Source organism: Culex pipiens, chromosome 3 (genome assembly GCF_016801865.2).
Source record: "Culex pipiens pallens isolate TS chromosome 3, TS_CPP_V2, whole genome shotgun sequence".
Classification (NCBI taxonomy): Eukaryota; Metazoa; Arthropoda; class Insecta; order Diptera; family Culicidae; genus Culex; species Culex pipiens.
This window is the reverse complement of record NC_068939.1, coordinates 144,910,418-144,922,549: the sequence shown is the minus strand read 5'-3', so window position 1 is coordinate 144,922,549 and position 12,132 is coordinate 144,910,418. Positions and strand designations below refer to the sequence as shown.

Below are 12,132 nucleotides of genomic sequence, written 5' to 3'. Positions count from 1 at the left end.
CTCTATTTTTTTGGAAAAAGGAGGTTTCAGTCATGACGTAACCAATTATTTCCCATGAATAAAATTTAAAAAAGGGTGTTTTGGAAAATTCTAATTTGTGTTACTTCAAATTCAATCACCTTATTAACACCTAATTATTGTATCAAAGTATTACAAAATTAAAGTTCTCATTGATATTTCAAGCAAAACAATGTAAAAGGTCCAAAGTCAAAAATGTAAACAAAACACATTTTTCTTGCAAACGGTGCTAAGGGTGTTAAACTATCGCTACATATCGAGATAAGTATGAAAAATATGATTTTTCTATGTAAAAACATATATTTTACCAAAGGCCGAAGTCAATGATTTTTTGTTTGTATTCAAAATCCTCATAGACCCTTTGGCTCTAAGGGCCAATGTGGAAACTGGGTTGTTTTGTTTTGAAATCGAGTTTGACCCAGGGACAAAAACAATGTGTTTCAAAACAAACACCGAAACAAGGAATGGCCCTTTGTTTTGAATTACTGCGAAACTGCAAGCTTCCGGGACAGAACGGAGTAGCGATGCAGTAAGAGGCCACGGGACAGATATCTACTTCCGGCTGTATCGAAAAGACGATCTGATCAACCTAGTCAACGTGAACAACGGAATTCGGAACAGTTCGCGCTTGAAACTCCTGCCAGCGCTGGCGGGAATAGCATGGCGCGTTCTATTTCACCACGGCTTCGGGTGAGTGGACAATTTTGAAAGAGCAGATTCCAATACATAAATTTATTACACAATACCATTTCTTTGCTATTCCATGTCACTAGTTCCGATGAATCTCCCCGTTGATAAGTACATTCGCACTGATTACTCCTTTTCACCTAGTTGTAGCCGGTCAAGCCGTCAGTGCCATCGACCCGTCGGCAACGTACAAGTTCGACGGAGATAGTCATGCGGCTTGGTCTCCACGTCTCCGATAACGGAATGCACCAATCGCCTCCTTCGGCATCGTAGGACGTTATTCCTTCCACAAATGTCCTCACATTTTTTCCTGGAGCACCTACCAGCCAAGTTTGTGGGCTTCTTTAGCCATCTAAGTATCACGAACTTTCCTGCAAAATAAGAACTTTAATATGCACTTTAAATCACTAAAAGTTTGAACTTACCATTTCGAATGCAGGAATACTCGATGTACAACAGAAATTGTAATAAAAAACGCGATATTAATATGTTAAATTAACAAAAACGAGCGAAAATAAATTTTTGATTCAAAAGGCCAAACACGAAAGCCTGATTTGTTTTGGATTGGCCTACGAGGCCAAAAAACAAAACAATAACAAAAACAAATCCTGCCGTCGTGTTTGGCCGTTTGACATAGGGCCCAAATGGAAAATGAAACACGCCAATGTTTACAAAGGCTCTAAAACGCAATGGGCTTAATCTGATCCCGCATATTGATAACTTTTTTTCAGGCCTATGTTATTTTTTCATCAATTTTACAGGAATAATTACATTTTTGCATTGAATTGAATATGGGGATGCATAACACATCTAGTTTCACGCATTTTACTTGAATAATAATCGCGGTTGGCCAATTAAGTTCGAAATAGGAATTGAAAAACGAACCGCAGATTTCATCCTCGTTTTTCTCAATGTTTTGAAAAATGAGATGGGACGTTTTACAATGTTTTGCTTGATTTTGATAATCTAAAACCTAATCTAAAACCTAAAAAAAATAACAGTCATCCGCAAACGTAACGTAATTTTCGATTGAACCCCATTTGACATTTCCAAACCCAAATCGCGCTTGTTTTTGTGAGAGCTTTCGCGTGTTTACGTTTGCAATTTCGCGTTTTTCGAAAACATTCGTTTTGGTTTATTTTATTTACAAAATACTTCTCAAAAAACTTTTAATTCTGTGAAATTTGTGCTTTTGTTTACCGGCGATGGCCGTGATAACAGTGGACAATTATTTGCTGTGCTGCCGGATGTGCCTGGAGGTCGACAAGAACGAGCTGTTCCAGAACATTTTCAGCACCAAGCTGGAGGGAAGTGAAATAACTTTGCAGCTGGCGCTGGAGAAGACGACGGGGATAAAAGTTAGTTTCTTTGAATTTTTAGTATTTAATGCAAAAATTTAAATTGTAAAAAAATGGCAAACACCGACTTGTCCAACTTTTTTTAAATGTTACCATATAATTTAAGGGGTTACATCTCGAAAAATTAAATCATCGTTTATCAAAATTAGATTTAAAATAATTTTAATGAGCTTTAATTTAAAATTTATATGCAACATTTTTAAGACAACATTGAAAAAATATCCCGAGATATGATTTATTAGCAAAAAATAAATAAATAAAGCTTGAATCTACATAAGGAAAATTCCGTTTCATATCAAATTAAAATAAATGTTCCTAAATCTAGGTGAAATGTATCATTTTCGTTTATAGAAAATCAAATTAGGCTGTTGCAAATATTGTTCCAAGTTTATGTCGCCCACCCTTCAAAATTTGTCCGAAAATCAGGGGGCCAAAAAAACATTTTTTCAAGAAACTTCAACATTATAATGAAAATAGAAGTTAAATCAACTGAAAACAATCTAAAATGCCTTTTTCTGCATTGATAATCAAGTTTAGCATGTTTTGCCTGGATTAAAAAAAAAATTGAATTTTTATGAAAACTTTTTTTTCGCAAAAAATAAAATTTTCGTCGATTCTTAGATATTTTGGAAACTAATGATTGCAAAACAACTGGACAGGTGTATAATGCATTTTAAAACACTTTTTTCATTCAAATGTTAAAACCTGGGTGATGAATAGACAGAATGCGTAACGTGATTTTCGAATGATCCCACTTTGTTTACATCTAAAAGTAAGAGTCTGTTCAAGCACAAGCATGACTTTTTTCTTAAGGGTAAATGAGATGTTTAATGATCAGTAGTTTGTGTTTTATTTTGACAAGTTTTGACTTTTTTGCTGAAAAATTGTGTTTTTTTAGTTTCGATCGGTTAAAAGAGCTTCTTTTTTTTACGGGTGACGAAAAACTGCGGCAAGAGTGTCATTTTGAAATCCTGCAGCTTTTCCTGGTCCAGCGAGAAACATCGCTAATTCTAGCGAAGCTGATCTAACAAACAGTGAACATTTTCTTTAAACCAGTAGGTTTTCAAACGCAATCAAACAAAAAAGAAAGCTTCTGGATGGATACAACAGCATCGACTCCATAAACAACTTCCATTCATAATTATAAAAAAAGACGATCTCGCCTTCAACTTTCTTAAGATTTCTTGACTTCAACTCCAGGTCCTCAAAAGCCACACATTTTTCATTCTTGCAAAAAAAAACAATTTTTAATGATCGATAACAATACTCTCTATTTTCGGCGAACAGTAAATTGGTTCCACTTTGACAGTTCAAAATTGAGGCCGTTTTGCGGACTACTATTCAGCACCCAGGTTAAAACCATGGCTCTTAAATTCAATTTTAAAACTTTTTTATTTTTTTGCCCTCCCCCTCGACTTTGGTCAGAGGCGAGGGACATAAACTTCAAAAAATATTTGCAATGGCCTTATGGATCATTTCAATCGTACACAAAAATAGCAAAATTTAAATCAAATTTTTCTGATATAACTCTAATTCGGTGGGACTGTTAATACCATTAAAACAAGCATGAATGTTGATTTTCGTCATTTCGCAGTTTCGCTTAAAATTGTGAAAACCTCCATTTTTAAACTGCAATATCTCCGGAACATCAAATTGTAGAAAGTTGAGCAAATACTCATTATAAAGAAAATTGGACGTAGAGCAACAATTTTTAAAATATTTTTTTCGGTTAAGTTCACCAGAATAAAATTGTTAAGTCAACTTACAATAATTCTAAACATTGGCAAAAAATGGTTTTGGACTAACCAGTATTTACATTGGTACCGCGCAACGGACTCCAATCCAGAGGTTGCCGGTTCGAATCCCGCGGCGGGCGCTCTAAAATTCTTTGTGTAAATATGGGTATTCGGCGCCGTCGCTCCGTGCCATACTTTCATACACTTAGGAGCCCAGGGCGGCGAAGTCCTTGAAGATAAAAGGAAGACACTAGTGGTTGGTACTAGCAATGGTGGCCGACAGCTATAAAGTCAACTTCGTTTTTTTTTTATTTAAAATACCAAAAAAAAAGTAAATTACTTAAAATAGTATCTAGAACCAACATTTCGCTTCCTCCTCTCGAACCCAAACCTTCCAGTGCTCCGTCGACGATGAGCTCCCATCGCACATTTGCCAGAGCTGCCAGCTCCGGCTGCAGGATGCGCACAACTTCATGCTGCAGGGCTGCGTGAATCAGGACTTGCTAAAGACGCTCAAGATCGCGGCAGCTATGAGAGCTACTGCGGGACAATTCTCGCCAATTAAGGTGGACCCAGGCGAGCAGGATGACGTTGTAAACGTAACTTTTGATAGAGGGGAGAGCTTTCGCGTCGAGTATCTGGACGATGACAGTTTGCATGAAGACCCCGTTGAAGAGGAGCGCGACGATTCACAGGAGCAGAACGACTTTGGGGATGAGTCTGAGGAACAGCTGGAGGAAGACTCGGACGAGTCGTCGCACATTGTGTTTGATGAACCGACGGATGCGGTTGATTTCATCTTGCAAAACTTCAAGGACGTGAGCAAACAGCAATCGCCGACGAAAGCGAAGAAAACACCGTCTATTGTTTCCCAAAGACACGAGTGCGAAGTGTGCCACAAGACGTTCCAGCGGAAATCAAATCTGGTTGACCATCTAAGGTTGCATGCCAACGTGAAGCTCTTTTCTTGTAATTACTGCGACGCTGCGTTCGTTCAATCTGGTAACCTCAAGAGCCATATCCGAACTCACACACAGGAGAAACCGTTCACTTGCAGCGATTGCGGGAAGGCTTTCAGTCAGTCCAGTGCGCTGAAAACGCACATGAGGTAGTAAGAAACACGGTTTACGTTTTCAGTAGAACTCATAACCTAATTTTACCTTCCAGATCTCACACCAACACGCGAGACTACATTTGTGACATCTGCCAAAAGGGTTTCACCAACAAGTCGGACCTGACGAAGCACAAAATCACCCACACGGATCTGCGGTACTATCAGTGCGTCCAGTGTACGGACCGGTACTTTGCCCAGAAGGTGCATCTCAAAAAACATCTCAAATCGCAGCATTCCGAAGAAGACGAGGAGGACCTGCTGAGGCGTGGCACGCTGAAGGAGGGCGTACACCTGAGCGATGTGAAGCCGCCGACCAGTGGGTCGATTTTTATTCGGACCAGATATACTCCAAATGAGTAGCAGTGAAGGTCAGTGAAGTTGGATGGTTTTTAAACTGGAATTTGAAAAACAATAAAAAAGCAACAATTTATATTTGGAAATGTTAAAAATATATGTTACTACTTTTTATGAAACCGAAGCGTTGAAATTATTTTCTTTAAATATTGTCACTGCCCATACTGCCGTTCTACGCATAATTGTCCCATGTTCAAAAAAGTGCAACTGAGAAAAAGGCAATTGAAATTTTTCGACCGTTTTTTGTGTTTCTACGCATAATTGTCCCGTAGGTTTCTCTTCACCCCATAAGTCCATAATCATCCCAGTTAGCAGTTTATCACTCTTATTTATAATCCTCTTGCTACACAACAGGTAAACAAGACACAATATTTCATAAAACTGATAATTTGGTGATAGAAAATACTTTGTGGGACAATTATGCGTAGAAGTACAACGATGGGACAAACATACTTGGTGTTGTTTTCACTGAGTTTACGAACAAAGTACTAGATTTTATGTGTTTTTCGAAAAGTAAACGTCAAACTAAACCTAAAAATGACAAAAGGTCAGAATCGACCAAAAATGACATGGGACAATTATGCGTAGAACGGCAGCATACTAGTCTTAAACCAAATAACCTGAAAAACTCTATGATTTCAGCATTTCTAAGAACATTTTTTTACTTGATTTTGAATCATTTTTTTCATCCAAAAAAATACAACAGTCAAGAAATGCCGCGATCCATTTTTCTAAAATAATTTAACAATCTTTTTTTAACTTTTGTTTTGTTCTAAAGTGATTGCTGTTCTACAAAGTTCCCTGGGCCTTGTAAAGTCAAGGGGCATGATTTGATCCTAGTGCATTAGTTAAAATTTGGGCAACATTCTTTTTTATAAGCACTATGGACACCACTTCATGCTACGAGAACTCGCTTTGCCGCAGCCCCAGGGCTTAAGCGTTGACCGAAAAGCTGTCTTCGTGAACTAGGTAGTTCTCCGATAGTGAAAATATCACAATTGCACAAGACACCGCTGCTTCTGTGACTTTTTCACTATCACAATGTGGGATTTAGGTTGGGACTTCAGGATAGTACAATTGTGTTGTTGCTTAGCATTAGCATTTAAAATAAATCTGTATCCTTTACAAATCTATTTGATGTTAAAGTTAGTTAGTTAAGTTAAAGTAATGCTGTCAATAAACTTTGATTGATGTAGAATACTAGGCATTCTTTTATGTCAAATTGTCCATAGAGTCTCGATCAATCAACAATGTAATGATATCGGACAAAATTCGTTGATCTGTTGAACTAACGGTTTTCGGATTATGATTGTATCGACCATTGTTGCGAATCGAGGAACTACGGATTTGTTGACGTAAATGGTCATTTCTTTTTCAAATCGCGGTTTCTATCCTATTTGTATATCAGTTCATAAATTTTTATTTTTTTGATAGAAGTAGTGCTATAACAGGTAAAGGAATGTGTGGTGGTTGCTGTTCTACAAAGTTGTTTATTAGTAAAATATCTACAAGTACATAATACATGACCATAGTAGAATCACAGAGTAAGACAGAGTTACCACTGCCTCTTGATTTTTGGTTCAACTTTGTGGTACATCGCACGCCTGATATCAGCAAACCTTATGGAGCTAAAAATGAAATGACTTTTCTTCGGACTGGTTACTCTGGGTTACTCTGTGATAGAATCCTTAACTGGAAGGCAAAAAATAAAAAAAAAAGCTTTGCGGAGGCCCATCGACAAATAGCTTCCCAGGCTACACCGTGCCCCGTACTTCACCATTTTGACCTTCCATAGCTCTGCGCGATCGATCGAGTCGTACTCGGCTTTGAAATCGTTAAACAGGTGGTGCGTCGGGATCGAGTACCCGCGAACTTTTTGGAGGATTTGTCGTCGATTTTCCCCCCACAAAACCCGCTTGATAAGTACCAACGAAATGTAGATTGGGCATATAACTCCCTCTTTCCACCCCTTCGGTAGTTGTTCTGCGCCCCAGACCTTGACTATCAGCCGATGCAGACAGGCCGCCAGCTTGTCCGGGCCCATCTTGATGAGTTCCACACCAATACCATCCTTACCCGCTGCTTTGTTGTTCTTTAGCTTTTTGATGGCATCCTTAACTTCATTCATCGTCCTCACCGTCCACCATACCGCACATCAGCTCGTGGCATGAAGTCGTCCGGGATTTGGTAAAATTCTGAAATACCAAAGTTTTAAAATAAGGAAATGAAAAAAGAAACTAAAATAAAATATATCAACATTCTTTAATAAGGTCAATCCTAATTTTATTTTATGATTTTGTCTCTTTGCTCTATGAAATAAACAAAATAGGAGGCAAAAAATATTAAAATAAACCCACTTTTATTGGACGAAATTGTTAAACGCTTGGTTTGCACATGATGCAAATGTTGACGACGAATTCTGCTCTTTAACTTGGTCGCTGTAAATATAATTCAAAGTTTGTCCCTTTACACTTAGTTCATCGAAATTCACCAAATATTATTTTAAAAGAAACTAAACATCATAAAATCGATTATCACAATTAATTTTCTTTCTCTTAAAAAAAAAATTTAAAATTAAAAAAAAAATGCATTTTACGAATTCTGAAAAATACAATTCGGTTGAGATTTTTTGAAGCAACACAATGCGTTGCGTGAATGCGACAACATACATATCTGGAGTTTTTTTTTAAAAGGTCCAATAAACCAAATTTTCAGTTTTTGCATTTTGCGTGTTTTTACTACCCCTGACTCAAAGCGGTTTCGCGGTTTATTGGACCTTTTCAAAAAAAAAAAAACTCCAGAATATACACGGGGGCTAGCACGGCCGTGGAAAACACGGGGGCAAAACTGAACTTTCAACTTTTCTAATGAAAAGTCCTGAAAAAAATTAACATTTAATTTTAATTTATTAACCACAATGTTGCACGTAGCCCCTTAAAACGGCCAGATCAACCAAACTAAAAAGAGATGTGAGTCGTGTTGAGACAGCGACGATGTAAACAAAACGAGCTTTCGCGAAAGCTTACGCCGTACATGACAGATGTTGATGTCAGCTCAGAGTGCTTCGGTCAGCAGAAATTCATTCAGAACTGGAACACAACACCGCGGTCTTCGTCGCGCACGAGTTGGTCGCGGAAATTCTTTGTGTGTTATCAAACCGAAACGTTACTATCAACTCGAGAGTGTCTGCTGTGTGTGAGTCAATGAACGCGCGTCTCGCAGCTGCTTGGGGGAGGATTCCAAAAACAACAGCCGCCCAAAGATAATAACGCAATGTTTACGACGCCGCTAACGCTGCTGTTGCTGCTGGCCGTCGGAATCTGTCACGGCACGGAATCGATCGAACTGGAACGCAAGGTGACTAATGGTGGCGATGTTTCGTAATCGTGTCTTAATCGAGGACACAAAGGGCTGAATCGATGACGCATTAATGGTGTTGTGCTCTGTTTTCCAGTTGACCGCCCGGTTGAACCCGCACTGCCCGGAGGACGTGTGCACCCCAAACGGGACCGATGTGACCGTGATCCACATCCGGGCCGATTCGGCCAAGGACACCATCCATTACGTGTGGGATTTCACCGGCAAGCCAACGATTCTGGTGGCGCTGACGGACAAAAGCGCCACGTTGGACATTCAGTGGGACGACTTCCTTGGCGGAAAGCCCGAGTCGGTTCGGTTCAGCAAGCAGCCCGTCTATACCTTTATGACGGTCATTAACAGGGTGCGTTAATTTATGCGGTTTTTGGTTGGAATTGATTGTGAGCATTATATCGATTGAATTTTGCAGATATTCCAGTTCGATGACATCGGGGACACGGGAACCATAACGAACCAGTCGAAGGCTTTTGTGTACGACCCGCATACGTTCGCCTGGAATCGGACGCTGCTGTGGGCCAGCGAGCGGGATGTGATGCTAGCCATCAACGCTAAAAATGATTTTCTGTTCAAGGTAGGTGATTGTTCAGTTCGATCAGGGTGGTCAATCTATTTGAAGTTTGATATCGAAAATTAATTGCAATTTCTGAAAAATATAATTAATTTGAATCAGATGTTACTATGTGGGTGAAGCAGGAGTCTGGCAATGCCAAATTTTGCATTATATATTTGAGCGAAAAAAGGTAGATACAAAAGGTCGGAAAGGATATTTTTTAAATCCCCTGCCGAGTTGGCGACCTGTCCCCAGCAGTCAAGATCTGGGACTCATAACAGCTACAAGCTGATACGGATAAGGGAAGAAACGCAAAACTCCATATAAAAAATGCCCAAGAAACGGTCAAGAGAGGGGTCACGACAAAAAGTTGTTCTTAACCCTCTACTGTCCAAATTTTTTTTTCATAAATATTCATTTTTCCCGTGTTCAGGAGGTCATTTTGAGCAACTTTTATTTTAAGTATTTTAGTTTGCATTTAACTTGTTTAGTTTATGTTTGTTTTTGGTAGTATTTGGCCTATTCTACCACCTAATACAGTAGTTGTTCGGTAACTGGGCGTTGTTTAACTGGGCTGCTTTTTAACTGGGCGCTCGATAACTGGGTCATATCCCAGTTAAAAAGCAGACAAACGTCAAAAAACCAAAACAAACCAAAATGACCGAGGGGTTAATGGATGCAAAAATCATGTTCAATAAATAAGAAAACTTTTTTCAAACTTTTGTTTAATTTCAAGTTACAATTAAAGAAAAATGAAAAGTAAGCATTGAAAAAAAAAATTGAGTAACTTTTATTTTTATATTTCATCTGGAAAATATTATGCATCGGTCCCCTCGTTATTTTTTGTTCAACCCAGTTAACGAGCAACATAAACTTTGAAAAATATTTGCAACGGTCTAATTTGAATTAAAAATAAATAAATCAAAAGTTGAGAATTTTTTTTATTTATTATTTCTCGATTTTGGATTTTTAGAATTAACACATTTAAGACATTTTAAAACTCTTAGAATCACAAATTAAAAATTCGAAAATTTAAAAATTTTAAATTGATAAATGGAAAAAATATATTTTTGTTTAAGTTTTGAACATTACAGGGCAAACTTTTAATAATGCTACAATTGGAAAAATCATAGAATTTATTATAAAAAAAACCTTGAATTAACATTTTTAAGAATTCTAAAAAACTGCAAAAATCGGAATATGTTTCAAACTTTAAATATGACCCAAAAAATGTTTGATTTTGTGGCTGCATTTACAATTAAACAATGATGATTAATAATCTAGAAATAAAACCATTTGATAATTAAAAAAAAATAAAGGAATTAAGAGTATCAAACTCCAGAATTTAGGAATTAAAGCTCAATAATGTTTTTTTAAATCAAAAGTTGAGGAACGAAAAGAAATTTCTCAATTTTGGATTTTTTAAATTAACAAATTTAAGAAATTTTAAAATTCTTAGAACCACAAATAAAAAATTCGAAAATTTAAAAAGTTTAAAAGTTACTTGCAACAGAGACCACAAAAGACCCGGGGGTCGTCAAAGTGCTTTTTTGCTTTGCTTGTTTTTTGAGCATACCGAAGGCGCCAAATACATTTCAGCCGGATTTAAAAAAATACAAAGAAAATCGAATGTCCGAAATCTGAGAGAATTGCTCAAGTGCATAATATTGTCTGGAGTTTTTTTTAAGACCAATAAACCAATTTTGAACCGTGATGCTTCTTGGGTACTGAAGCGTACGTTAAGAACTTCGGTAACTTGAATAGATTGACCAATGACCACCCTGTTGTAACAAAATGAACTTGTACAATACAGAGTTACTTTCTCCCACCCCAGTTGAACGCCTTCTCGATGCGCGACCACGGGCTGGATTTTCCCCACCTGCTGCACTCGTCCAACTCGACCCAGGTGGACATCGTGTTCAACAACGTGAGCTCCAAGTTTGACCGGCCCCGGTTCGCGCTCGAGCTGCTGTTTGTCGTGTCGGAGCAAGCCGTCGCCGGGTCGGACTTTGAGATCACGAAGCGCAAAAGCCTGGACGACGAGCACACGCCGGGCATCTTTGAAATCATCGACGTGCTGTCGCCGGGGGCGTTCAAGTTTTCCGCCGGTGGGTTCATCGAGTACAGGCCCGTGTCGTACACCCATCCGGAGCGGGACGTGTCCACCTCGACGGAGACGCACCAGAGCGAACCGCAGACGGTGGAGTCGCCGGCGAACGCGTTGAACTCTACGCTCGCGTACGCCATCTACGGGCAGGAGTTGGACCGGCTGCTGGTTCAGGGCATGAACATCTCGTTCGGGTTCAGCGGCGACGGGTTCTACACGAAGACGAACTACACCACGATGACGTTTCAGGTGGGAGTCGGAATGCCTCCGGTTGAGCAGCTGTCGGCGTTTGTGTTGATTGTGGCTGGGATCGGAATTGGCGTTCCGTTGGTTATGCTGGTCTTTGGCGGAGGGTACGTTTGCTTGCGAAAGATGCGGGCCCGGGGTGGAACCAACGTTTGACCGATTGCGAGCCGCTGCCATCTGTATTTTAGCAAGAATTATGTTTTATTTCTCATTTAGGCTTAAGTGGTTGACTGCGTAGGGGAGAGGAGAGAAACGATTGTTAAGCTTTTTCTAGGAAATCCAACAATATCAATGCCTAAACCGTAAGCGAAGTAAAGTAATCCAATTGTGATAGCAGAATGTATGATCGTTGGGCAAAATAGTATAATAAAGTTTAATTTTCTAGGCAAATATAAGCCACTCATGTTTCATTCATGATGAGAAAATTACCCTCCGATGGGCGGATATCGATCTGTGTACGCATGCAATTACTGCGAATTTTCTCCAAGTCTAAACAAATGTGCAGCCGGGTTGACCTGCTCGCTTCAAAATCAATAGCTATGATTGCACTCCGTTGCTGTCAATCGTCACTGGGAAACCTACAT

The 12,132-nt window shown here is 38.9% G+C and overlaps 2 protein-coding genes across 2 annotated transcripts; both read left to right on the top strand.

The window, feature by feature from the left end:
* Positions 1-1,772: 1,772 nt before the first annotated feature.
* On the top strand, positions 1,773-5,382 carry LOC120417130 (zinc finger protein 90 homolog). Its single transcript, XM_039579111.2, has 3 exons — positions 1,773-2,063; positions 4,198-4,907; positions 4,967-5,382. The coding sequence occupies exons 1-3, from the start codon at positions 1,911-1,913 to the stop codon at positions 5,271-5,273; spliced, it is 1,170 nt and encodes a 389-aa protein (XP_039435045.1). The 5' UTR covers positions 1,773-1,910; the 3' UTR covers positions 5,274-5,382.
* A 2,979-nt stretch (positions 5,383-8,361) lies between these two features.
* On the top strand, positions 8,362-11,943 carry LOC120417153 (glycosylated lysosomal membrane protein-like). Its single transcript, XM_039579137.2, has 4 exons — positions 8,362-8,624; positions 8,722-8,988; positions 9,055-9,216; positions 11,030-11,943. The coding sequence occupies exons 1-4, from the start codon at positions 8,541-8,543 to the stop codon at positions 11,702-11,704; spliced, it is 1,188 nt and encodes a 395-aa protein (XP_039435071.1). The 5' UTR covers positions 8,362-8,540; the 3' UTR covers positions 11,705-11,943.
* The last annotated feature ends 189 nt before the right edge of the window (positions 11,944-12,132 follow it).

Bases quoted from the DNA above. Each gene is read 5' to 3' on its own strand.
- LOC120417153 (XM_039579137.2), top strand. From the start codon at position 8,541: ATGTTTACGACGCCGCTAACGCTGCTGTTGCTGCTGGCCGTCGGAATC. The intron at 8,625-8,721 runs GTGACTAATGGT...TCTGTTTTCCAG, and splicing joins CGATCGAACTGGAACGCAAG to TTGACCGCCCGGTTGAACCC. The intron at 9,217-11,029 runs GTAGGTGATTGT...CTCCCACCCCAG, and splicing joins AAAATGATTTTCTGTTCAAG to TTGAACGCCTTCTCGATGCG.
- LOC120417130 (XM_039579111.2), top strand. From the start codon at position 1,911: ATGGCCGTGATAACAGTGGACAATTATTTGCTGTGCTGCCGGATGTGC. The intron at 2,064-4,197 runs GTTAGTTTCTTT...CAAACCTTCCAG, and splicing joins AGAAGACGACGGGGATAAAA to TGCTCCGTCGACGATGAGCT. The intron at 4,908-4,966 runs GTAGTAAGAAAC...TTTACCTTCCAG, and splicing joins GCGCTGAAAACGCACATGAG to ATCTCACACCAACACGCGAG.